General features: G+C 44.6%; 1 protein-coding gene across 1 annotated transcript in view; it reads right to left on the reverse strand.

The window, feature by feature from the left end:
- The window catches only part of dennd1a (DENN/MADD domain containing 1A), an 86,584-nt gene extending 67,989 nt beyond the window's left edge, over nt 1–18,595 (reverse strand). Inside the window, exons 1-6 of the mRNA XM_085926763.1 lie at nt 18,293–18,595; nt 13,572–13,636; nt 2,093–2,136; nt 1,109–1,158; nt 465–584; nt 236–305 (exon numbers count right to left, since the gene is read on the reverse strand). Of these exons, the coding sequence (XP_085782889.1) occupies nt 236–305; nt 465–584; nt 1,109–1,158; nt 2,093–2,136; nt 13,572–13,636; nt 18,293–18,309 (366 nt within the window). The 5' untranslated portion in view covers nt 18,310–18,595. The remainder of the gene's footprint in view (nt 1–235; nt 306–464; nt 585–1,108; nt 1,159–2,092; nt 2,137–13,571; nt 13,637–18,292) is intronic.
- Between the last annotated feature and the right edge of the window lie 8,480 nt (nt 18,596–27,075).

Consider the following 27,075-nt stretch of genomic DNA (forward strand, 5'->3'; position numbering starts at 1 on the left):
TGATATGGGATTTTAATTAAAATAGTTCAAATTAAATAATGAATAAGCCACTCTAGAGCAGCGTACCCCAACCTTTTTTGTGAAACGGTTAGGTGGACAAATATTAACAGGGGGGGGGACGTCAGTGTATGTATGTATGTATGTATGTATGTATGTACGCATGCATGTACTGTATGTACGCATGTATGCATGTATGTACGTACGTATGTAGTTACAATACATGTATTTTCCTTACCTGGCCAATTATGGTGTAATCTGCAACAATGTTTAGCAGTTTGTAATACACATCAAACCATGGCAGGTAGCTGGAGGATACAAATAAAGTTTGAAATTTGACAGCTTAAGACTATACAATGAAAGTGGTTCTTTAATTTTCCTTTCACTCCAATTTGAAATTGGAAATAATCCACTTGCACTATTCATTCAACAATTAAAACAAAACAAAAATAAATTACGAGCTTCACCTAAGGATACAATAGCAGGTGTGTAAACTTGAGGAGAGCCGACAAAACCCAAATCTGTGTTTACTGTTGATGTCAGTCAGGACAAATGTGAAATTCTGATTCTGTTCCATCTGGTTGACACTGCGGAAAGGAAATATTGGAGAGTATGGAAAATGTTAACCTTAGAACACTAGTTCATGCTTGAAAACAATGAAATTCTTTATAATGAAAAGAACAGTGGGTAAAAGAGTTTTTTTATTAATCAATATTATCAACAATATTTTTGCTCACCAAAAACCTGGCTTTTTGTTACAAAGCTATTTTGTGTAATGTTAAACCCATATGACAGGGGTAGGCAATTCCGGGCCTCGAGGGCTGGTGTCCCGCATGTCTTGCATGTCACCCTGTTGCAACACACCTGATTCAAATGGTCAGATAATTAGCAAGGTCTGCAGAAGTTGGATAACAATTCTGATCATTTGAATCAGGTGTGTTGCAGCAGGGAGACCTAGAAAACATGCAGGACCGGAATTGCCTAGCCCTGCCATATGCTCTGCATTAAAAATAATATAATTGGCCACATTGTTCCTATTGGAGAGGAGTGTAAACGATACATTAGACTGGCACACAGACAAATAGATAATCAGAAACTTGTGTCAGTGTACCTATCCAAGCAGAATGGAAAGCAGAACTTTGGCACGGTTTTAATAATGTCCTGTGGAAGAGATGAAAATGATTAGCATTGCACTCAATTTCACAATGTCAATATGTAAAAACAGCACAATGTGCTGAGGCCCCTTTGTGAAATAAAATACATGTATGCCCTGCTGTTTCAAAATGTAAAATGCTGAAGTGTGCATTGAGTGATGAATCGAGAGAGAGGAGCCAATATGCATACAGGTGAGTGAGGGGAGCGAGGACCAGAAAAAAAACGGCCTGGGTCTCTCATAATCAACTGGGGAAAACATAGGGAGCTGCGCTTAGCAATAAATTGAACCATACAGTAATACCGTGATGTTTATGTGTTGATGCTGAATTCATCATTCACTACTTTCTATGACATTAGCACAAAAAAAAAACACACATTGGGAATTCCAGTTGAGGCGCCTTAAGAGAATGTGTGGATGGCATAATGCCTGTTGTTGTTTTGAATCTTCTATGAATCTTTTCATGGCACCTTCAAATCTCCAAAAATTTGACATTAAAGAAACAAAGGACTCTTTTGATTCTTTGATCCGAAGGCTTCTCGCCTTCCATTGTTAGCAATACCAACAATGCAAAAAATTGCCAAACTTGCCAAGCTGCACAATTCAATTTGAAATGCAACAGGGGGTGAAGATAATTTTGAAAAAGGGAACACATACAATTCAGGCAGGCAACCCTCGGCCACGATACATACATATTCCCATGTTGAACAGGAAGTCCCCACGATGGTCACGATGGATTAATGCCCCAATTATAAAATAGTTTACTAAGTAACAACCCAATCTACGTAAAAAAAAACAAAAAACTGTTTCGAATTAGAACAAGAGGTGTGAGAAAGTGTGAGAAAATCTAAGACAGATGCAATGTGATTCAATGCTGATAACTACAAATAATGGTCAAAACATATACAGACACAATACATGGAAATGCAAAATAAATCAGACCTCATCTTGGAAATCTTCTGGGAATTTTCTTCGGACAGCAGGCTCTGTTAAAAACACAAAATTAAGATAGAAATTACAAACCAGAAAAGTCATATTCTTTCATCATGAATGCCCACTTTTCAACTGCCGTATATTGCTGTTGGAATAATCTCGGGGGAAGCCTTGGCCTGCCAGACCAGGAGGCCTTATCTTTATGAGTTTACGACTCTCCTTTAAACTAAATGCTTTCTATTTGGTTCAAGGAATGTCTTTTGATCCCCGTCAGCCTTATGTTTCCTTCCTGTCCTTATGTTACTTTTGTGTTTGTTTTGTAAGAAGTCTTCAATGACAATGAGCAGAGCTTCTTTGCATAGGCAAAATGTTCTTTGTCAGTTTAAAGGGACTTTATTCCTTTTAGTTAACTGTAGCTTTGATTCATAGATTGTAGATGATCAAAATTGGTTATATACAGTTTGAAGAAGTCACATTAAAGTTATCCCATATTTACTCAATGTTCGTTTAAGGAACTGTATATCAGTTACCTTACATTTACTTAATATGTGTTGAAAGGTTTAAGTAAGGTTAGATATTATTATTATTATTATGTGTTGTGTTAGTTTACTAAGAAGTTAAACTTAGCAAGGGTTTAGTTGCATTGTTTCACAGGTAAGCGAGATTCAAAGTGCTTCAAGTTATCTGATCACAGTCGAGGAGGAGTCGGCCACCCATGGAGAGGACAACTGGTTGGGGGAAGAAAGCAGACTCTGCAGTCCCAATGTGGGGGTCGAGAAGATCAATTCACACTACACTACATTCCTTAGCTAATCAGCGTTGCTACAGCCACTATCTCCCCTCCCTTTAGTGTAGCAACGCCTCTGTAGCCAGGGCATCCAAGACATTAAAAGGAGGAGCACGTGGGGGAGGAACTCAGAACTGATGGAGATTGTAACTGAGCTTCCTTTCTCTATCGTTCTCCTCGCGAGTAAACTCATCCTGGTTGTCTTCTCCTCTTTGTTCTAGCATGTGATTTAATGTCTGATCATATTCAGACCCAACATTTAATTGGTCCTTCGAGCCGGATGCCAATATACTATATTATATTCCAGCTGACAGCAGAGATCCAGAAAGACCGCGCGCGGGAGGAACTCCATAGGTGAGATTCTAGAATCCTTTTCAAAGGCTGGCTGTCTGCTCGTCAGCTGGGATCTGATGGTTGAAGGCAGTCCGAGGTGCAGAGGTGAGGAGAACCAGGGGGTGAGTTTTTTTTTTTTTCTTTTCTTCCTATAAAAGTCCTAGGTTAGAACGGAGAAGTCCGTCTAAAGGTACCAGTAAAAGTTACACACGGAGAAGTCCGTATAAAAACGGCCGTTTAAAGGGGTTAGCGGAGTGCCCAGGAAACCGTAATAAAGTTACACAACAGAGATGTAACAAGACGGAGAAGTCCGTCAAAAAGGGGTTAGCGGAGTGCCCAGGAAACCGTAATAAAGTTACACAACGGAGATGTAACAAGACGGAGAAGTCCGTCAAAAAGGGTTGGCGGAGTGCCCGGGAAACCGTAATAGTGAATGATTGAGAGTGTGAATGGGAATACGTATCACTAGATATAGTATTCCATATTAAAGCAGTGGGGAACACATAACGTGGTTCTGTGGACGCAATAGGCAAGGATTCTCCATCAGTACGCTGGTAGAAGTGAGAATCACCACAGGATCTTTTCGTTATCCCACTGGAAACACCCGACTTTAGAAACCCCTATGGTTTTACAGTTGGGACCAAATTGATTAAAATGGGGAATGGAAAAAGCAAAATTAATATCCGAGATAATCTAAAATGTAAAGATTGGAAAATAATTGAAAGGCAGGATCCTGATTGAATTAATAATCTAGATAAACGGATCAAAAAATACAAATTTGAGGGAGAGCCAAAAGAAATACAAGAGCGGGAGGAAAAAACACAGGCTACAAATTCGAAACAAAAGATCATAGTAAAGTTGTATCCGCAAGTACAAGACACACACAAAAGTGAAGAATCACCTCCTCCTTATGGGATGACAGACAGAGCCACCAGGCAGAAAAGCCCGCTTGAAATGGATCGGTTGAAGAAAATGAGGGCAAATTACACAGAAATAGGGAGAACAAAGCAAAATGATAATGAAACCTTTGATGAGTATCGAGGGCGCATGACAGAAGTATTCAAAATACACAGTGGACTGGTAGAAGATGATGCACCCCAAGGTGCTTATCAGCAACAATTAAAAAATGCCATCCACATAGGGTCCAAGCCAAAAATACAAATTAGGGTGATCAATAATTATAAAGGAATGAACACCGGAACTTTGGAGGAATACATAAAACACGCCCTCCATGCAGAAAGAGTAGTCAGAGAAGGCTTTAGAGGCCGAGAAAGAGGATTTGTGCAACCTAGTCAAATAGAATGTTGGAGTTGCGGAGAAAAAGGTCACATGGTACGTGACTGCACAAATGAACGAGGATAGTTATGACATAGCCAAAATCAAGTCAAAACAGAAACCCATGTAACAAAGTGGGAACCTGGCTGCCAAAAAGAAACGGAAATTAGCTTAAATGTACAGGAGATATTCGCGTTAAAAGGAAAAGTAAGAGAGAAACACTGAAGTTAAAATTTGCAAAATAATAGAAAAATAATTACAAATAGCTTCTAAAAGTACAATAGAGAATAAATTAGATAAGATGAGCAAAAAGGTGTTCTTAGTGTGCTCTTTGTGGTCTTTTATGTTGTGTGCTAGCGTGTGTGTGTGTGCGTGCGTGTGCGCGCAGAGGATCCTCATGAATGAGTGTGTGTGTGTGTGTGTATGTGTGTGAGTGAGATGTGTGTCCTATGGAAGAAATTAGTCATGGAGAAAGTGCAGGAGCCTGTTGAGCGATAATAGGGACGTTGAGAAGTAGACAATGGTATGTTTAAGTTGGTTGGAGAAACTAAGATGATTGAGGTGTGGCAGTAGAGAAAATAAGGTGTGTGGCAGTAGAGAATATAAAGTGTGTGACAGAAAGTGACTAGAAAGGTGGCTTGATAGGATGAGAATAAGAGACAACAAATGTTGTGTCGAAGACAGTGAAACATGTTGAATGTGAACACGATGAAGGGGGAACAGTAAAGTAGGCCTGCCCTTTGAGAGGGTGAGATTGAGGAGCATGCCTGCGCTTGCGCGTAGTCGCAGGTCTGGGCTGTGCACGTGGGCCTGTGCTATGCTCGTGTGGGTGGTGGGCCGGCATCATGATTGTTGCAGGAAATGGCCAGCCTGTGAGCAATCAACATTGATGCCGCGTCCCCCCCCCCTCGCACGGGGTGTGCTATGGCTGGGTGAAGCAGAGAAAGTGTGTTTTTCAGAGAATGTTTGAAGAAGAGTGATGTTTAAGGAAGTGGTGACAACATTTGCATGAAGGATAAAAGGCACTGATGAAGAAAAAAGTATAACCAAAACGTCATCCTCTATGACGTTTGCGCAGCGTTGTTTGTTGGTATTGTTTGTGAGCTATGTCTTTGCTGTTTTTTGTGTTGTCTGTGTGCTGTCAGTGTTATGTGTTAAAAGGATGAAATTGGCTAAAATAGGTGCAAAAAAAAAAAAAAAAAAAAAAAAAAAATTTCTGTTAGACTGTAGTCTATCTGATATGCACCGCAAAACAAAAGCAATTTTGAAAGATGTGTCAAATTAAATGATAATGGAATCGTATGTAGTAATACAACACCTTACTACATATGGGTTCTCTAAGTTATTAAAACATACATTTTGATTTTTATTCAAATGTCTAAGATTCTTGTGATAGATGACCAGAAGACTGACCTATCCTACCAAAATAAAAAAACATGATAAAATGGGCAGTAATATTGAGCCATGGTGTGTGTCACATGGCTCAAGAGGAGGGATAGTGGGGCAAGTCAGCTTTATACAACATATGGATTTGATTCATATTCAAAACATTTATAAAAAAAAATCGTAGAGCTTGTTTGACATGTGCTAAAATGGATTGAATTGTTTCAAAATTAACACTGAATGCCTTAACAGTGGCAAAAACGTAATGTAAAGAAACAATGACGTTATTGCATGTTAGGTGGCCATCTTGGTTGTAGTTTTGTTAACTTTAACAATATGGTATTTGTGGGAACTAAGAGTCATAATGAATAGGGGAGAGATGTGTTGGCAACTTATATAGAACAGGCTGCATTGTGTTGATTTAAAAAAGATAAATTTGGCCTTTGCGGTGTGATCCGCTGTGTTGCATCTGGCCATGGAGTAAGTATGATGCTTATTTGTGTACTTTGTCAACAACCGATGTAGATGTTAAAGAATGAAATTAATAGCTTTATGTTGTACCGTTGCCATTGACCAAAGAATGTGAGAAATCTGTCACGTCTACTGATTGTGAAATGTGCGACAGAGATGTATCTGTTGAGAAAAAAAAAAAAAACAACAACATTGCTTTCAGAGAATGTAGTCAAGCGAAATTGTATATGTATCGACATGCCAAGATCTGGGGAAAAAGCTGGTAAAAACTAAAATGCCTTTAAATTTGAGTGACAACGATGATCTGACTGAAATAGATGCAATTGAAGTCCCAAGAGGAGTTCCTGATTAATAAGAATTAATTGACCAAATTGCAGTAGGATGGGAGTCCTCCATTTGCTGCTGGTGAACGATGAACAAGAACGTTGACAGGATAAATTACATCCATTGCAACATGCCGAAATTGGGCAAACGGACACAAGCGGGATTTGAGGCAGGGCATGAACAGCTAGCCTTCCCTAATGGCTTTCCAGAATCGCATTGCTCTTGATATGTTGTTGTCTGAGAAAGGGGGGGGTCTGCGCAATGTTCGGAGAACAATGCTGTACCTTCATCCCCAACAACACTGCCCCTGATGGGAGCCTGACGAAGGCCATTGCAGGCCTGCGGTCCCTCAACATGAGGATGAAAGAGCACTCTGGTGTGGACACATCAATGTGGGACAACTGGATGGATGCCTTTGGGAAGTATAAACCCCTTGTGTCCTCAATTATAATATCAATTATAGTGTTAATTGCAGTATTTGCTGCTATACTCACTTTATGTGGATGTTGTTGTATTTCATGTCTGCGTGCTCTGTTTAATCGTCTTATCACTACAGCAATATCGCCCATGGAAGACAAGATGGCCCGAGTATGCCTAATGTCTGAACGCCAGCAAATTGATGATAACGGTGATGATGATGGAATTCTTGCATTTAAGTTTACAGACTTTTTCCCAGATCTGTGTGTTTCTGAATGATGATGTCGTAACGTTATCCTTTTTTGATGTGAACATGTTTGTGCTCATACTTGTGATCCGACAACTGAAAATCTTGAGAAGTGGTTGATTTTTGGTGATGTAAAAATTGAGCAAATATGTGATAAACAGGAGGGAAATGTTGGAATAATCTCGGGGGAAGCCTTGGCCTGCCAGACCAGGAGGCCTTATCTTTATGAGTTTACGACTCTCCTTTAAACTAAATGCTTTCTATTTGGTTCAAGGAATGTCTTTTGATCCCCGTCAGCCTTATGTTTCCTTCCTGTCCTTATGTTACTTTTGTGTTTGTTTTGTAAGAAGTCTTCAATGACAATGAGCAGAGCTTCTTTGCATAGGCGAAATGTTCTTTGTCAGTTTAAAGGGACTTTATTCCTTTTAGTTAACTGTAGCTTTGATTCATAGATTGTAGATGATCAAAATTGGTTATATACAGTTTGAAGAAGTCACATTAAAGTTATCCCATATTTACTCAATGTTCGTTTAAGGAACTGTATATCAGTTACCTTACATTTACTTAATATGTGTTGAAAGGTTTAAGTAAGGTTAGATATTATTATTATTATTATGATGTGTTGTGTTAGTTTACTAAGAAGTTAAACTTAGCAAGGGTTTAGTTGCATTGTTTCACAGGTAAGCGAGATTCAAAGTGCTTCAAGTTATCTGATCACAGTCGAGGAGGAGTCGGCCACCCATGGAGAGGACAACTGGTTGGGGGAAGAAAGCAGACTCTGCAGTCCCAATGTGGGGGTCGAGAAGATCAATTCACACTACACTACATTCCTTAGCTAATCAGCGTTGCTACAGCCACTATCTCCCCTCCCTTTAGTGTAGCAACGCCTCTGTAGCCAGGGCATCCAAGACATTAAAAGGAGGAGCACGTGGGGGAGGAACTCAGAACTGATGGAGATTGTAACTGAGCTTCCTTTCTCTATCGTTCTCCTCGCGAGTAAACTCATCCTGGTTGTCTTCTCCTCTTTGTTCTAGCATGTGATTTAATGTCTGATCATATTCAGACCCAACAATTGCATAGAGGTGGTTCACTTTCTGAAGCAAAAACTGCCATCACAACTCTTGGCTTCTGATAGTCATTTAACAATGATGTAATTTCCAAAATGAATGACCGGAAGTTCCCATAGGCTCACCACCTGTGGGAAGGACTAAGGAGTCATGTGCAAAGAGAACTGGAAGGCCAAAGGTGACAGAAGCTGGCTATTGGGACATGGAATGTCACCTCAATGGCAGGAAAGGAGCCCAAGCGGGTGTGTGAGGCAGAAAAGTTCCAACTAGAGAGTCGGACTTGCCTCCACACACAGCTGGGGTTCAAGAACAAGTCCTCTTGAGAGGGGCTGGACTCTCTTCCACTCTGGAGTTGCCCATGATGAAAGGCGGTGCCTGTCGTGACGACAACCCCCGAACCCGCTGGTGGACACCGCTGGGATGCCGTCAAGCTGAAGAAGGAGTCCTATCACGCTGTTTTGGCCTGTGGGACTCCGGAGGCAGCCGACAGGTACCGGATGGCCAAGTGGAACGCGGCCTCGGCAGTGAGGCAAAAACTCGGGCGTGGGAGGAGTTCGGCGAGGCCGTGGAGAATGACTGCTTCGAGGAAATTCTGGTCCACCATCCGGCGCCTCAGGAGGGGGAAACAGTGCAGAGTTAACACTGTTTACAATGGAGACGGTGTGCTGCTGACCTCGACTCATGACCTCGTGAGTCGGTGGGGAGAGTATTTTGAAGACCTCCTCAATTCCACCGACACACCTTCCATTGCAGAATCAGGGCCTGGAGAATCTGTGATGGAATCGCCAATCTTGGGATTGAAGTCACCAAGGTAGTTAAAAAGCTCCTCGGAGGCGGATGAGATCGGCCCGGAGTTCTCAAAGGCTCTGGATGTTGAGGGGCTGTCCTGGCTGACATGCCCCTACAGCATTGCGTGGCCATCGGGACAATGCCTCTGGATTGGCAGACTGGGGTGGTGGGCCCCCCCCTTTTTTAAGAAGGGGGACCGGAGGGTGTGTTCCAACTACAGAGGAATCTCACTCCTCAGCCTCCCTGGTAAGGTCTATTCAGGAGTGCTGGAGAGGAGGGTCCATCTGGAGATTGAATCTTGGATTCAGGAGGAGCAGTGTGGTTTCCGTCCTGGCCGTGGAAGAGTGGACCAGCTCTATACCCTTGGCAGGATCCTTGAAGGTGCATACAGGGTGCCAAACCAACCGATATGGGCTGTTCAGTCCCTGTATCATCGATGCCAGAGTTTGGTCCGCATTTCCGGCATTAAGTCGGATTCGTTCCCGGTGGGGGTTGGACTCTGCCAAGGCTGCCCTTTGTCACCAATTCTGTTCATAACTTTTCTGGACAGACTTTCGAGGCGCAGCCGAGGCGTTGAAGGTGTCCAGTTTGGTGATCATCTCTGCTTTTTGCAGACAATGTGGTGCTGTTGGCTTCTTCAAGCCGTGATCTCCAGCTCACACTGGAGCGGTTCGCAGCCGAGTGTGAAGCGGTCGGGATGAAAGTCAGCACCATGTTGCACCTCAGTTGGAAAAGGGTGGAATCCCCTCTCCAGATCGGGGATGAGATCCTGCCTCAAGTGGAGGAGTTCAAATATCTTGGGGTCTTTGTTCGCAAGCGAGGGCAGGATGGAGCGTGAGATAGACAGGCGGATTGGTGCAGCGCCTGCTGTGATGCGGACTCTATCAGTTTCTTGTGGTGAAGAGGGAGCTGAGCCGAAAGGCGAAGCTCTCAATTTACTAGTCGATCTACGCTCTTACCATCACCCATGGTCACGAGCCATGGGTCGTGACCGAAAGGACAAGATCCCAGATACAAGCGGACAAAATTAGTTTCCTCCGCTGGGTGTCCGGGCTCTCCCTTAGAGATAGGGTGAGAAGCTCAGTCATCCGGGAGGGACTCTGAGTCGAGCCGCTGCTCCTCCACGTTGAGATGAGCCAGATGAGGTGGCTCGGGCATCTCATCAGGATGCCTCCTGGACGCCTCCCCAGGAGAGGCCTGGGCCTCTCCGAGGACACGCTGGAGAGACTATGTCTCTCGGCTGGCCTGGGATCGCCTTTGGATCCCCCGGGATGAGCTGGACGAAGTGGCTGGAGAGGGAATTCTGGGCATCCATCCTAAAGCTGCTGCCCCCGAAACCCGACCCCGGATAAGCGAAAGAGGCTGGTTGGTTGGTTGGTTGGTTGGTTGGTTGGTTGGTTGGTTGGTTGGTTGGTTGGTTGGTTGGTTGGTTGGTTGACAGGAAGATGACAAGATCAGACAGACAGATTTCACTTTATTAATCCCTTGGGATTGCTCCCGCAGGAACTTCTTGTCCAGCTGCATTCATACCATAGAGTGGGTATATAAACATATATAAAAGACACATAGATGACATGGGCACAAACTTTATAGGTTCCAAGAAAAAGCTGCCAACTCACAACGGCACCATCCAAGAAAACCAATAACTGCAACAAAATACAAACCGGATTCAGTTGAGGTTGGGAAATTGTGTAAAATGTAATTAAAAACAAAATACAACAATTTCAAAATCCTTCTCAATTCAATTGAATACACTACAAAGACAACATATTTAATGTTCAAACTGATAAACTTAATTGTTTTTTGCCAAATAATAATTAACTTAGAATTTCATGGCGGCAACACGTCCAGTAGAAGTTGGGAAAGGTGGCAAAAAATACTGAGAAAGCTGAGAAAAGCTCATCAAACACCTATTTGGAACATCCCACATGTGATCACGCTATTTGGGAACAGGTGGGTACCATGATTGGGTATAAAAGGAGCCTCCCCAAACATGCTCAGTCATTCACAAGAAAGGATGGGGCGAGGTTTACCACTTTGTCCACAACTGCGTGAGAAAATAGTTGAACAGTTTAAGAACAACATTTCTCAAAGCAAAATTGAAGGAATTTAGGGATTTCAACATCTACGGTCCATAATATCATCAAAAGGTTCAGAGAATCTGATGAAATCACCGCACGTAAGCGCCACGACAGTGACCTTCGATCTCTCAGACGGCACTGCCTTAAAAACCGACATGAGTGTGTAAAGGATATCACCAAATGGGCTCAGGAAAACTTCAGAAAACCACTGTCAGTAAATACAGTTCGTCACTACATCAGTAAGTGCGGGTTAAAACTCTACCATGCAAAGCAAACGCCATTTATGAACAACATCCAGAAACGCCGCCGGGTTCTCTGGGCCCGAGCTCATGTAAAATGGACTGATGCACAATGGAAAAGTGTTTTGTGGTCTGATGAGTACACTTTTCAAATTGTTTTTGGAAACACTGGACGTCGTTCCTCCGGACCAAAGAGGAAGCGGACCATCCAGACTGTTAACGCAAAGTTCAAAAGCCAGCATCTGTGATGGTATGGGGGTGCATTAGTTCCCATGGCATGGGTGACTTACATTTCTGTGAAGGCAACATAAATGCTGAAAAGTACATACAGATTTTGGAGCAACATATGATGCCATCCAAGCGACGTGTTTTTCATGGATGCCGGTGCTTATTTCAGCAAGATAATGCCAACCCACATTCTGCACTTGTTACAACAGTGTGTCTTCGAAGGAAAAGAGTCCAGGTTCTCCCCTGGCCCGCTTGCAGTCCAGACCCATCTCCCATTGAAAATGTGTGGCGCATTATGAAGCGTAAAATACGACAGGGAAGACCCCGGACTGTTGAACAACTGAAGCGGTTCATCAAGCAAGAATGGGAAAAAATTCCACATGAAAAGCTAAGATAACTAGTCTCCTTTCTTCCAAAACGTTTGAGTGTTATTTTAAAGGAAAGGTGATGTAAGGAAGTGGTAAACATGCCCTTTCCCAACTTCTACTGCACGTGTTGCAGTCATGAAATTCTAAGTTAATTATTATTTGAAAAATGAAATAAACTATCAGTTTGAGCATTGAACTGTGGAGAGAGTGAGCAGCACCAGATTCCTGGAGGTGCACATAAGTGAGGACCTCTCCTGGACCACCAACGCTGCGTCGCTGGCGAAGAAAGCTCAGCGCCGCCTGTACTTTCTGCGGAAACTCAGGCGAGCAAGTGCTCCTCCCGCCATCATGACCACATTCTACCGTGGCACCATTGAGAGCGTCCTCTCCAGTTGTATCGCTGTGTGGGGTGGTGGCTGCTCTGAGTACAACATGAAGGCCCTGCAGCTCATAGTGAACACTGCAAGTAAAATCATCGGGGCTCCACTCCCCTCTCTGAAGGAAGTTTACGCCTCCCGTCTCACCCGCAAAGCGGCCGCGATTGTGTGATGTGAGTCACCCCGCTCACTCTTTGTTTGTACTTCTGCCCTCTAGGAAGAGGTACAGATGCCTGCGCTCCCGCACCACCAGACTCAGAAACAGCTTCGTACTCCAAGCTGTCCGGATCCTGAATTCCCTCCCCCCTCCACCCTCTGCTGCCTGACGTCCTGTTCTTTTGCGCTATGATCTGGCTGTCTGCTATTAGCACGCTTGCTCCATTTTGATGCTCTTATTTGTCTATTTATTTATTTATTGTTTATTTATTTTGGTTATTTGCTTATTACTTATTCGTTGCTCTTGTCTGTTCGTTTTTACTCTTTGTGCTATTTGATTGTGAGTGTTGTGTACTGTGTCTAGTCACCGTGGGACGGTGGGAAACGTAATTTCGATCTCTGTGTGCCTTAACGTGAAGAAATTGACAATAAAGCGGACTTTGACTTTGAAACATGTTGTCTTTGTAGTGTATTCAATTGAATATAAGTTGAAAAGGATTTTCAAATCATTGTATTTTGTTTTTATTTACATTTTACACAATTTCCCAACTTCAACTGAATCCGGTTTGTACAAGTCATCAGATCAACAAGACAAAAGTCTGAAATAAAGGGAAAAATAACTAACTGTAGGCAGCTAGTGAGAGGCCTAAATAACATAGACGAGAGGTCCAATACACAACAAAAAATGACTCCACGGGGTCAATGAACCGGCGCAAAGGTAGTCCGGCAAGCAATTCGCAGACAATGGTGTGAGGCGATAGACCATAGCTGTGATTCATCAAAACCTCACAGAACAGGCAGCATGTGTGCAGAGCCTATCCCTGCTGACATCAGGCAAAAGGCAGACAACTGGTCACCAGCCACTCACAGAGCCAGACACAGAGAATGGTCAAATGTTATTCAAAAAGGTTGCTCTTGCAGCTACAAAGAATTGTAAGAAACTTACCTGAACTTTGTGTGCCTGGGTGAACAACTTCCACATATACCTCAAAGGCACATCCTGGACTTTCCCTAGAAATCGGGACATGACAACATATGTGTTAGTTCTTTTACTACTGTAAAGGTACAATACATGCACAGAATAGTGTAGGAATGGGTATGAAGGGAATGGGTCAGGTTTATTCAGCATAAAAGTAGTAGGGCGGGTTTAAAAAGCTTTAATATTGTGTACTGGACCACAATGAAAGAGGAGATTCATGCACAACCGTGACTCGCTATGCAATGCTATGCTATGCTATGCTATGCTATGCTATGCTATGCTATGCTATGCTATGCTCTGCATGATGTTAGATGAGTATGTTGATCCTGAAGGCTCACAGTGCTTGGCAGGCAAAAAAACACTGACTTGCAAAACTCCTCCGGCCTGAAACAACACCGGACTCGCCTGCTACTCCTCCCCCGGACAGAAATCGTCGGAAGCGGTGTGCGAGGAGGCAGAAGAGGGGCAAGCGCGGAGGCATCCGGACCAGGCTAGCGGCCAACCCAACTTGCCCGGCCATACCTCCCATTCTTCTGGCGAATGTGAATTATTGTACGCTTCCACATACTTCTTCCAATTATACTCGTTATTACTTTTTGGTGCCATTCATGAGTTTTCCGACCGTGAATGCACCTCGCAGAACTCCAAGTGACAACTTAAAGAAAAGAAACCAAGCGTTTAAAGATGAAAATTGAGAAATACAAAAGTGTATTTTTTATGTTTTTATTGAAAACAAGCCAGTACTGTCTCCCGCATGCACGGCGATGGCTTCCGCCTTTCACTCAATGCGTGTGAGCTCCTGCAGCAGCGGATTTTCACGAGGACAACTTCTTTGGCACAACACCGGCCATACACATTCCTGAAATCAACAACACGAATGCATTCGCCATGCTCCTTTATGATTTCGAGTTTCGGTAGTCTGAGGAGACATACTCGAATACACTACTTGTTTTTACATTGCTTAGCGCCGAGACGAACAGGGAATGGCAGGGCAAAGGAGACAAAAAAAAGGGGGAGGTTGGTGCGTCGGTTCGTAAGTCAAAAATTGGCTTGTAAGGGGATGCAAAATAAATTGTGAGGCTACGGTTCTCATTTTTTGCTCTTGAAGCTAATGCTTGTGATATGTTGGAGTCATAAGTAGAGATAGATTTTGCTGGAAAATTTAACCAAATCAAAAAGTGATAGCTTCCTGGAATCAAAAACTTGTTTTCGATCGTGCGTACCACTCCGTTCCCAAGTCCTGTTGTCCGAATCAAACCTTTTAACTCTGGAGTTACTCTTCCTTTACTGATGACCTCCTGCTTCGACCGAAAATCCATCGTTGAAAATCGTTTGGATATGTAATCCTCCATTGTACAACGAAATGTAAAAACGGGAAAAAAATAATAAAATCAAACAAAACGAATGTAAACGAAACAAATGGACGACTGCTCCTCAGTTGTTCACTGTGAACTGGAGATCTCTTATTCTACAGGTAGGCGCATGAAGCATTCCGGGATCACGAGCACGCCCTGCCATGAGGCTGGAGAACCTTTTTTTGTAGCCTCCGTAAGGTCTCTTTTCAAAGCCGTTTTGTTAATCTAAAGAAACACGATGTTACAGACAGATGACTAAAAACATAAGATATTATATACACCAGCTTAACTACGGAAATTACCGTAATTTTCGGACTATAAATCGCGTTGTTTTTTTTCAGAGTTTGGGTGTGGGGGGCGACTTATACTCAGGACCGACTTATATGTGTGTTTTTTCACAAATTTTCAAAATTCAAAAATCCGCGATGTAGTGAAACCGCGATAAACGAATCGCGATATAGCAAGGGATTACTGTCATTTAAACTGCAAGTGACGTCACCGGCACCGCGCGGCGGTTGTTTACATAAAGAACAAAGGATTCGATCAGGGGATGACGAAGACGACAAAGGGCCCCGCGTTTGAAGAATTTATTGATTTGGAGTGACACAAGGTTTGAAAAACTTATTTATGTTATAGTTATTTGATATATTTTATTTCGTGTACCAACTTGTATATGTTTTTATCGTTACAGTTCAGTAGTTGTTGGCTCGTTGAACTCTTGTTTTGTTCAATAAAGAGCCGTTTACCAAACCCACGTCTTTCCTGGTACTTTGTTAACGCTACAATATAGTTATATACTAGATCTGTGCGGCGCGTGCGCGTGGCGTTGTTGACATAAAGGGCGAGGAATTTAATCGATGGATTTAATGATTAGGAGTGACACAGATGGTATGATAATATTGTTATATAAACCCACGTCTTTCCTGGTACTTTGTTAACGCTACAATATAGTTATATACTAGAACTCTGCGGGCGCACACGCGGCTTTGTTGACATAAAGGGTGTGGAATTTGATCGATGGATTTAATGATTTGGAGTGACACAGATGGTTTGATAATATTGTTGTTATATGATAGTTATTTAGATAGTTATTTTTAATCTACTTTATATATAGTTATATGAGTCTGTGGAATAACTTGAAATGCAACTTACAACGGGTCCGACGTCAGCATATGCGGCGCATACGCGGCATTGTTTACATAACGGACGATCGATGGATTTAATGAATTGGAGTGAAACAGATGGTTTGATAAACGTGTCATTTATGTAATACATACTTGAATAACCCTGAATGTTACGTCAGGCCCGTTCTCAGCTCCTCGTTTGTGTATATGTCACGTTACCATACCGTATCATTTAGCCTGTTGTTGCTGGTTCATGTCTGTTTTTGGTGTTGGATTTTGACAAATAAATTTGCCCCAAAAGTGCGACTTATACTCCGGTGCGACATATGTTTTTTTTTTTTTTCACTTTATTGTGCATTTTATGGCTGGTGTGACTTATACTCCGGAGCGACTTATAGTCAGAAAATTACGGTAGTTAATATAGCCACAGTGTTTGAACACTTAAACAGAGACATAAAGACAGAGAGAAGTTCTGTCTAACTGCATAGCCTGTTAACATAGGCAGCCGTGTGATTACCCAATCCTCAGAGGAGGCTAGACAGGAAGTTGGCTCCTCCGAGCGAATCGTCTTTGGTTTTAAAATAACTCTAAAAATTCAGCAATTTTGGTTCAAAATGAGACAAAATTATTGAAATTCAAAAGAAAATGACTTTATAATATAAACAATTGAATTTGGCTTTCCCCTTTTCATGATGGTTGGGGAGGCATAACCTCTCTTGCCTCCTCTGACCGCACGTCCCTGCCCACCACCGAACCGGTCATGCTGAATGATGTTGCAGGCAGCATAGCGCTCTCCTTGGCTTCTCCAGACTCTTTCACGTCTATCACAGGTGCTCAGGGTAAACCTGGTCTCATCTGTGAAAAGCACAGGGCGCCAGTGGCGGACTTGCCAATTCTAGTGTTCTATGGCAAATGCAAATCGAGCTCCACGGTGCTGAGCTGTGAGCACAGGGCACACTACAGGATGTCGTGCCCTGAGGCCACCCTCATGAAGTCTGTTTCTGACTGTTTGGGCGGAGACATTCACACCAGTAGCCTGCTGGAGGTCATTCTGTAGGGCTCGGGCAGTGCTCAACCTGTTCATCCTTGTACAAAGCAGCAGATATCGGTCCTGCTGATGGGATGAGGACCGTCTACGGCCCTGTCCAGCTCTCCTAGAGTAACTGCCTGTCTCCTGGAATCTCCTCCAGCTCTGGAGATTGTACTGAGAGACCGCACGTCCCTGATTATATCCCTTCTGAGTTTTTTGTTTGTTTGTTTGTTTGTTTGTTTGTTTGTTTGTTTGTTTGTTTGTTTTCTCCAGGGAGGAACTATTAAAATACGTTTTAATACTGTCCTATCACATAAGTGCCAATGTGGGCTCACTTTATTGTCGCTTTAGGATTTTTTAATCACGGTTTATCAATATTTCTTCTCTGCTCTGAACATTTTCTGTGGGTGGCTATGGGTGCCGCTCCACAAAGTACTGATAGTCAATGAAGAATTAAAAGACTCAATGACCAGAAGGCTTAAGGTTGCTGTAGAAATAAACAGTTCCCACCTTTTGGGATGTCGAGTCTCACTTAAACAAATTAACATTAAGAAGTGACAGAGTTTAGACTTTGCATTAGTTGCAGCAAATTCCTTTGGCAAGACAATAGTAGCTAGTCCAAGAATAGTACACTCAAAGACATTCTAAAAATGTCGTTGACGTTCTTAAATCTTGGCGTTTGGGGTTTATTGCTGTTTGTAATTGACCAATAACATCGCTGTTTTAAAACAAACCAGTATTCTTGGAAAATACTATTTCAATTACACTGTACATTTAAGACAGCAACTTGGACAGACGCAGCAAGTCGCCTTCGTGAATACTTTACGTGAAAATGTATTAAAAATTATTACAAATTACCTTCATAAAACACTTAAGAGCTATTTCTTCTACTCTGGTCGGTTTTTACGTTCAAAACAACGCAGTCCTGTATTCCGGATGTCATTGACAGAACATGGTATTTTATCGTTTTTCCGAATTACCGAGAGCTGACGGCATAGAAATAATCCCCCAAAAGTACAGTGACGAACACAGCGATGTTGTTGTTAGTTGTTTTTAGTTAATTTTTTGAGAGTGCGACTATTCCAGTGTCATTTATAGAGAACACGGCTGCTTCAGTATCACGGGCATGAACTGGGGTATTTGAGGCAACTACTCGCTGTAACAGCAAATAATTCTTACTTGATTCTTGATTCCATCTTTCAGTCCGGAACACATTTACTTGCAGGAGAATACAACGGAATCCGAAGCAAATATTTCTGGCACGTTACGGAGAAGGAAACAAACGCACGGTGTCGAGCAATGGATTGTGGGAGTTGATGTTTACGGCATTAGAGTAGCCAATAACGCTATCAACAATGTTCTCGTGTGACAAACTACAACTTCCATAAACGTAAGAAAGAAAAGTCGCGTGACGAGGAGGTAGTCCGGTACCGTTAGTTTCCACCCTTTCCGCAAGAATCTACACAACACCGTGTAATACCTTGCAGAAAATTACAAGCTTAGGTACATAGAAAGATATAAAATCAGCATGTTGGAAAACACAAAGGCAAATGAATAATAGTTTGTGCATGCCAAAGAAGGAATTTGACTCCCGCCTCTGTACAACATTTCAGTGACTAACAACATTCAGGTGACTAACAACATTTAAGTGGCAAGAACAGGATGTTATTGTCAAAGTCAAAGTCTGCTTTATTGTCAACTTCTTCACGTCAAAACACACAAAGAGATCGAAATTGCGTTTCCAACTATCCCACGGCGACAAGACATATCACATATATATATATATATATATATATATATATATATATATATATATATATATATATACATATATATATACATATATATATACATATATATATATATATATATATATATATATATATATATATATATATATATATATATATATATATATATATATACTGCTCAAAAAAATTAAAGGAACACTTTGAAAACACATCAGATTTCAATGGTGAAAGAAAAGTTGGATATCTATACTGATATGGACAGTTTAATGTCTCAGGAACAAAAGGATGCCACATATTTTGATGGAAATAAAAGTTTCAGCTTACAGAGGGCTCAGTATATAGACACCCCCAAAATCAAAGTGAAAAAATAATGTGGCAGGCTCGTCCATTTTGCCTAAATTCAATTTCTGCAATTCAAAATTCTTTTCAATATCTTGTGTAGCCCCCACATGCTTGTATGCATGTTTGACAACGTCGCGGCATGCTCCTAATGAGACGACGGATGGTGTCTTGTGGGATGTCCTCCCAGATCTATCTAAGGGCATCAGTGAGCTCCTGCAAAGTCTAACGAGCAACCTGGCGGCATCTGATGGACCGAAACATTATGTCCCAAAGGTGTTTTATCGTGTTTAGATCAGGTGATCGTGAGGGCCATTCAATTCTGTCAATTCCTTCATCCTCCAGATACTGTCTGCATACTCTTGCCACATGAGGCCGGGAATGTCGTGGATCAGGAAGAACCCAGGACCTACTGCACCAACATAGGATCTGACGATGGGTGCAAGGATTTCATCCCGATACCTAATGGCAGTCAGACTGCCGTTCTCTAGCCTGTCGAGGTCTGTTCGTCCCTCCATGGAAATGCCGCCCCAGGCCATTTGACCCACCACCGAACCAGTCATGCTGATGTTGCACGCACCATAGCGCTCTCCTTGGCTTCTCCAGACCCTTTCAGGTCTATCACAGGTGCTCAGGGTAAACCTGCTCTCATCTGTGAAAAGCACAGGGCGCCAGTGGACTTGCCAATTCTGGTGTTCTATGGCAAATGCCAATCGAGCTCCACGGTGCTGAGTAGTGAGCATAGGGCAAACTACAGGATGTCGTCCTCTGAGGCCACCCTTGTGAAGTCTGTTTCTGACTGTTTGGGCAAAAACATTCACACCAGTAGCCTGTAGAGCTCGGGCAGTGCTCAACCTGTTCCTCCTTGCACAAACCATCGGATATCGGTCCTGCTGATGGGATGAGGACCGTCTACGGCCCTGTGCAGCTCTCCTAGAGTAACTGCCTGTCTCCTGGAATCTCCTCCATGCTCTGGAGATTGTACTGGGAGACACATCAAATCTTCTTGCAACACCACGCATGGATGTGTCATCCTGGAGGAGTTGGACAATCTGCGCAACTTCAGGAGGGTTAAGAAATCGCCTCATGCTTCCAGTCGTGATAATGACTCTTGCTAAAGCCAACACTTGTGGAAAAACAGTTAAAAAAGATCAAGAGGGAGGAGCTTGAAATGACCTCCACCTGCAAAACCAGTCCTGTTTTGGGGACCATCTCGTTGTTGCCCCTCTAGTGTACCTGTTGTTAATTCCATCAACACCAATGCAGCTGAAAGTGATTAACAACCCCCTCTGCCACGTACCTGACAAAAACCTTATCAGAAAAGTGTAATTGAATTCATGCCATACCCTGATATAAAAACTGTTCCTTTAATTTTTTTGAGCAGTGTATATATAAATATCTATCTATCTATCTATCTATCTCTCTCTCTCTCTCTCTCTCTCTCTCTCTCTCTCTCTCTCTCTCTCTCTCTCTCTCTCTCTCTCTCTCTCTCTCTCTCTCTCTAGAGAGAGAGAGAGAGAGAGAGAGAGAGAGAGAGATATATAGATACATATTGTATTATATTGGTCCACGATTGGTCCACGGACAAACCCCTCCGTGAGTCGTCACCTTATCGTGGTGGAGGGGTTTGCGTGCCCCTATGATCCTAGGAGCCATGTTGTCTGGGGCTTCATGCCCCTGGTAGGGTCACCCATGGCAGAAGGGTCCTAGGTGAGGGGCCAGACAAAGCACGGCTCAGAAGACCCCTTATGATGAAAAAGATATATGGATTTCGTTTTCCCTCGCCCGGACGCGGGTCACCGGGGCCCCTCTCTGGAGCCAGGCCTGGAGGTGGGGCTCGAAGGCGAGCGCCTGGTGGCCGGGCCTTCGCTCATGGGGTCCGGTCGGGCATAGCCCGAAAAGAAAACGTGGGTCCCCCTTCCAATGGGCTCACCACCTATAGGAGGGGCCAAAGGGGTCGGGTGCATAGTGAGCTGGGCGGCGGCCAAAGGCGGGGACCTTGGCGGTCCGATCCCCGGCTGCAGAGGCTGGCTCTAGGGACATGGAATGTCACCTCTCTGGCTGGAAAGGAGCCCGAGCTGGTGTGTGAGGCAGAAAGGTTCCGACTAGACATATACGGACTTGCCTCCACACATAGTTTGGGCTCTGGTACAAGTCCTCTCGAGAGGGGCTGGACTCTCTTCCAGTCTGGAGTTGCCCACGGTGAGAGGCGTCGAGCAGGTGTTGGCATACTTATTGCCCCCCGGCTGGACGCCTGCACATTGGGGTTCACCCCGGTGAGCGAGAGGGTAGCCTCCCTCCGCCTTCGGGTGGGGGGACGGGTCCTGACTGTTGTTTGTGTCTATGCACCGAACGGCAGCTCAGAGTACCCACCCTTCTTAGAGTCCCTGGAGGAAGTGCTGGAGAGCGCTCCTTCTGGGGACTCCATCGTTCTACTGGGTGACTTCAATGCTCACGTGGGCAATGACAGTGAGACCTGGAAGGGCGTGATTGGGAGGAACGGCCCCCCCGATCTGAACCCGAGCGGTGTTCTATTATTGGAATTCTGTGCTCGACACAGATTTTCTATAATGAACACCATGTTCAAGCATAAGGGTGTCCATGTGTGCACTTGGCACCAGGACACCCTAGGCCGCAGTTCGTTGATCGACCTTGTAGTCGTGTCATCGGATTTGCGGCCGCATGTTTTGGACACTCGGGTGAAGAGAGGGGCGGAGCTGTCAACTGATCACCACCTGGTGGTGGGTTGGCTCTGATGGTGGGGGAAGATGCCGGTCCGACCTGGCAGGCCCAAACGCTCTGTGAGGGTCTGCTGGGAACGTCTGTCAGAATCCCCTGTCAGGAAGAGCTTCAACTCCCACCTCCGGCAGAGCTTTTTCCACGTCCCGGGGGAGGCGGGGGACATTGAGTCCGAGTGGACCTTGTTCCGCGCCTCCATTGTTGAGGCAGCCGACCGGAGCTGTGGCCGTAAGGTTGTTGGTGCCTGTCGTGGCGGCAATTCCCGAACCCGCTGGTGGACACCGGCGGTAAGGGATGCCGTCAAGCTGAAGAAGGAGTTCTATAAGGCCTTTTTGGCCTGCGGGACTCCGGAGGCAGCTGACAGGTACCGGATGGCCAAGCGGAACGCGGCTTCGGCGGTTGCTGAGGCAAAAACTCGGGCGTGGGAGGAGTTTGGCGAGGCCATGGAGAATGACTTCCGGACGGCTTCGAGGAAATTCTGGTCCACCATCCGGCGTCTCAGGAGGGGGAAGCAGTGCACGGTCAACACTGTTTACAGTGGAGATGGTGTGCCGCTGACCTCGACTCGGGATGTCGTGAGTCGGTGGGGGGAATACTTCGAAGACCTCCTCAATTCCACCGACACGCCTTCCATTGTGGAAGCAGGGCCTGAGGACTCTGAGGCGGACTCTCCAATCTCGGAGGTCGAAGTCACTGAGGTAGTTAAAAAACTCCTTGGTGGCAAGGCCCCGGGGGTGGATGAGATCTGCCCGGAGTTCTTAAAGGCTCTGGATGTTGTGGGGCTGTCATGGCTGACACGCCTCTACAGCATTGCGTGGACATCGGGGACGGTGCCTCTGGATTGGCAGACTGGGGTGGTGATTCCCCTCTTTAAGAAGGGGGACCGGAGGGTGTGTTCCAATTACAGGGGAATCACACTCCTTAGCCTCCCTGGTAAGGTCTATTCAGGGGTGCTGGAGAGGAGGATCCGTCGGGAGGTCGAACCTCGGATTCAGGAGGAGCAGTGTGGCTTTCGTCCTGGCCGTGGAACAGTGGACCAGCTCTACACCCTCGGCAGGATCCTCGAGGGTGCATGGGAGTTCGCCCATGTCCCTCGGGAGGTTCTCTGGAGGGTGCTTCGGGAGTACGGGGTGCCGAGCCAACTGATAAGGGCGGTTCGGTCCCTGTATCACCGATGCCAGAGTTTGGTCCGCATTTCCGGCAGTAAGTCGGATTTGTTCCCAGTGAGGGTTGGACTCCGCCAAGGCTGCCCTTTGTCACCGATTCTGTTCATAATTTTTATGGACAGAATTTCTAGGCGCAGCCGAGGCGTTGAGGGGGTCCGGTTTGGGGACCTCAGCATCGCGTCACTGCTTTTTGCAGATGACGTGGTGCTGTTGGCTTCTTCAGTCCGTGATCTCCAGCTCTCACTGGAGCCGTTCGCAGCCGAGTGTGAAGCGGTCGGGATGAGGGTCAGCACCTCCAAATCCGAGTCCATGGTCCTCGGTCGGAAAAGGGTGGAATGCCCTCTCCGGATCGGGGATGAGATCCTGCCCCAAGTGGAGGAGTTCAAGTATCTTGGGGTCTTGTTCACGAGTGAGGGCAGGATGGAGCGCGAGATCGACAGGCGGATCGGTGCAGCGTCGGCAGTAATGCGGACTCTATACCGGTCCGTCATGGTGAAGAGAGAGCTGAGCCAAATGGCAAAGCTCTCGATTTACCGGTCGATCTACGCTCCTACCCTCACCTATGGTCACGAGCTATGGGTCGTGACCGAAAGAACGAGATCCAGGATACAAGCGGCTGAAATGAGTTTCCTCCGCAGGGTGTCCGGGCTCTCCCTTAGAGATAGGGTGAGAAGCTCGGTCATCCGGGAGAGACTCGGAGTAGAGCCGCTGCTCCTCCACGTTGAGAGGAGCCAGATGAGGTGGCTCGGGCATCTCATCAGGATGCCTCCTGGACGCCTCCCTGGGGAGGTGTTCCGGGCATGTCCCACCGGTAGGAGACCCCGGGGACGACCCAGGACGCGCTGGAGAGACTACGTCTCTCGGCTGGCCTGGGAACGCCTTGGGATCCCCCGGGATGAGCTGGAGGAAGTGGCTGGGGAGAGGGAGGTCTGGGAGTCCCTCCTAAAGCTGCTGCCCCCGCGACCAGACCCCGGATAAGCGGAAGAAGATGAAGGTGAAGAAGAAGATATATAGATATATATTTTATTATATTGGTCCACGATTGGTCCACGGACAAACAAAACATTCAAGTAAACAATACAAAAAGTAAAAACAAGAAGGCACATACAATGAATAAATAAAAGCAATGAATAATGCCCAGTGATGTCTCTGTGACTCGATGAGTGGTGTGAGTTCATCAGAACGACAGCCTGGGGGAAGAAGCTGTGTCTGTGTCTGTTGGTTTTGATATACAGAGCTCTGTAATGCCGTCTGGAGGGGAGTAGTTCGAACAGACTGTGACCTGGGTGAGAAGGGTCTGTAGAAATGTTACTTGCACGTTTCCTGGACAGTCACCTCTTGGATAGATGGGAGATTGGTCCCGATTATCTTTTCCACAGTCCTGATTGTCCATTGCAGTCTGTGCTTGTCTTGTTCGGTGGGCGATCCAAACCAGACAGTGTTGGAGGTGCAGAGGATAGACTGGATGATGGCAGTGTAGAAGGTCTTCAGGAGCTCCTGTGGCAGGTTGAACTTCCTGAGCTGTCTCAGAAAGTACAACCTCAGCTGGGCCTTCTTCCGGACAGAGTCTATGTGGCCGGTCCATTTCAGGTACCGGGAGATTGTGGATCCCAGGAACTTGAAGGTGTCTGTGGTGGGAATAGCATTGCTGAGGATGGTGAGGGGTAGAAGTGGCGAGGGGTCTCTCCTGAAGTCTGTCATCTCCACGGTCTTGAGCGGGTTCAGCTCCAGGTGCTTTTGGCTACTCCAGTGGACCAGGGTCGCCTGAGGAACAATCGTTGGTGTAGAGAGAGAAACAAACATCAAGACTTACAAACAGTTCGAGATACAAACCCGAGCCTCAACATTTTTTTTTTGCCTGCACTTATGAACTCCATGACTCCTCTGTTGCGCTGTGTTGTAGCCAGCGGTAATTTGGATGGTTTACTCAAACACTAGTGACTTGCTGAATTCTTGGTGGATTAACAAACAGTTAGGTTTATTACAAACCTTGATAATGTGGCAATGATTCAGACGGAATGTTTAAATTGGATAATTTTGGGGGGAAAATGCGGCATTGTTGTTTGTCAGTAACTACATCTCTGACGTTTACCTGACAAAACAAGGCATTTGAAAATAGGTCGTGTTGAGCAATCTAGTTATGTTAAAGTCCATGCTTCATTGACTGTAATGTTAAAAGTGATTGACCAGCTCTTTGTCAAAATGGCCACCCTGTTGAAGAAAATTGGTTCCAAAAAAATCCGCCTAGCTCCAAAAACAGACATGCTCACACCTCATTGAATAAAGTACATGAGCATACAGTTATATTCACACATTAAATCAATAAAATAATAATTTTAAGCAATAAAGAAGCTATAACTAGACATTTTTGATATGTGATGGACTAAGTGGTAATGAGAAATGTTTTTACAACTTCATGATCTGATATGTATTTTTGTGCACTTTGAAAAAACAAATGTTTTTTGGTATATTGCCTGACTAGCTTAATTACCCTTAATGAACTGTTCAATGCATGCCTGATATTTTTCTAAATTACAGACACTGCCAAGGGCGTCTAAGAATGGTGAATGCTTGATTAGATCTCATGTTTTGCCTAATGCTTGATGTGACTCGTATGTTGCCTAATGCTAGACGCCAGCCTTGGATTGTTGGAGAATGTTTGACAGAGGGAAATGTTTTGCCTAACAAAGAAAATATATGGTTGGAAGCATACCCTAACCCTGAACTAAACAAACCTCTGATTCTTTTCCTTAAACTGAAGAAAGAAATTGAGTGAGTAAATTGGATAACAGGTGATTGGCTATGACTCTTGCCGTGAGGCACGGATTGCGCGCTTCCCAAATTGTGGACCAAATCCAACACTGTGGTGGCAGTTCAAATTGCCTCATAGCGTGCCTAAGCCATCACCATCATTGGAGTTGCATCAATAATAGGGGCCTGTTTGCGTCGTCAAGTCAAATTTTGTCTGTTGTGATAAATATTCAGTACAAAACCAGATATAGACAGAAAAATATTAATACTAAAATCATCATTAGTTGGTAGAGAAAGCATTTAAAGAGAATATAAAGAAGACATTGTAGTATATTTTCATTCTGCTCTTATACCACATATATTTCACTTAAGGCCTGGTTTGCTTATCAGGTCAGGTACTGACTGAATCGTACAAGATATCAGTGCCTGGTGTGGGCGCCTGGCTCCAGAAATGTAGACTTACTGGCACCAGAAAGTACAGGATGCAGGTGGATGTACTCATGAAAGAATCATAGGAAGGTTTGCAGGACCAACTAGTGAGCTATCGTAAATTTCGACCGATAAGCCGCAACGGAGTATTGGCCCCACCAGCTGAAATTCGGGGGTATTTCAGTTCTTTTTTAATACAAGCCGCATCCGGACTATAAGCTCCACGTGCGCACAGAAAGACTGTACACAGAAAGCATTTTTAAAGTTTTAATCACACTAACATTTCGTTTTAAACAAGTAACATTTAATACTAGCTGGGCTAAAGTTTTAATAACCTTAACATCTTTTTGTACACGGAAGTAACAGCACTAACTAGGCGGATAAAAAAACCTTACCAGTTACCAGTCAACAAAGTCACTGAGAGCCGTCTTTGTCTTGCTCCTGTCCTCTGAAACCAGCAATATCCTCCTCCTGTCCACTGAAACCACCATAATCTTCCTCCTCAGTGTCCGAGTGGAATAGTGCCAGATATAGATCGGAACACTCTTTCTCATTCTCTCTTTCATCGTCACTCTCGTCCTGAGGCAAATTCACTCCTGAGCTTGTGCTGTCCTCTCCGCCACGCAGCAGACCGGCTTTTTGAAACCCGTTGGTGATGGTGGATTTTTTCACACTGTCCCACGCTGTCAGGATCCACTGGCAGACTTGTGTGAAAGTTGCTCTTCGCATACGTCCAGTTTTTGGAAAGGATTTCTCGCCGCTGGTCATCCAAGCCTCCCATTCAAGT

Source organism: Syngnathus leptorhynchus, chromosome 12, assembly GCF_054491065.1.
Source record: "Syngnathus leptorhynchus isolate UIUO chromosome 12, UIUO_Slep, whole genome shotgun sequence".
Classification (NCBI taxonomy): domain Eukaryota; kingdom Metazoa; phylum Chordata; class Actinopteri; order Syngnathiformes; family Syngnathidae; genus Syngnathus; species Syngnathus leptorhynchus.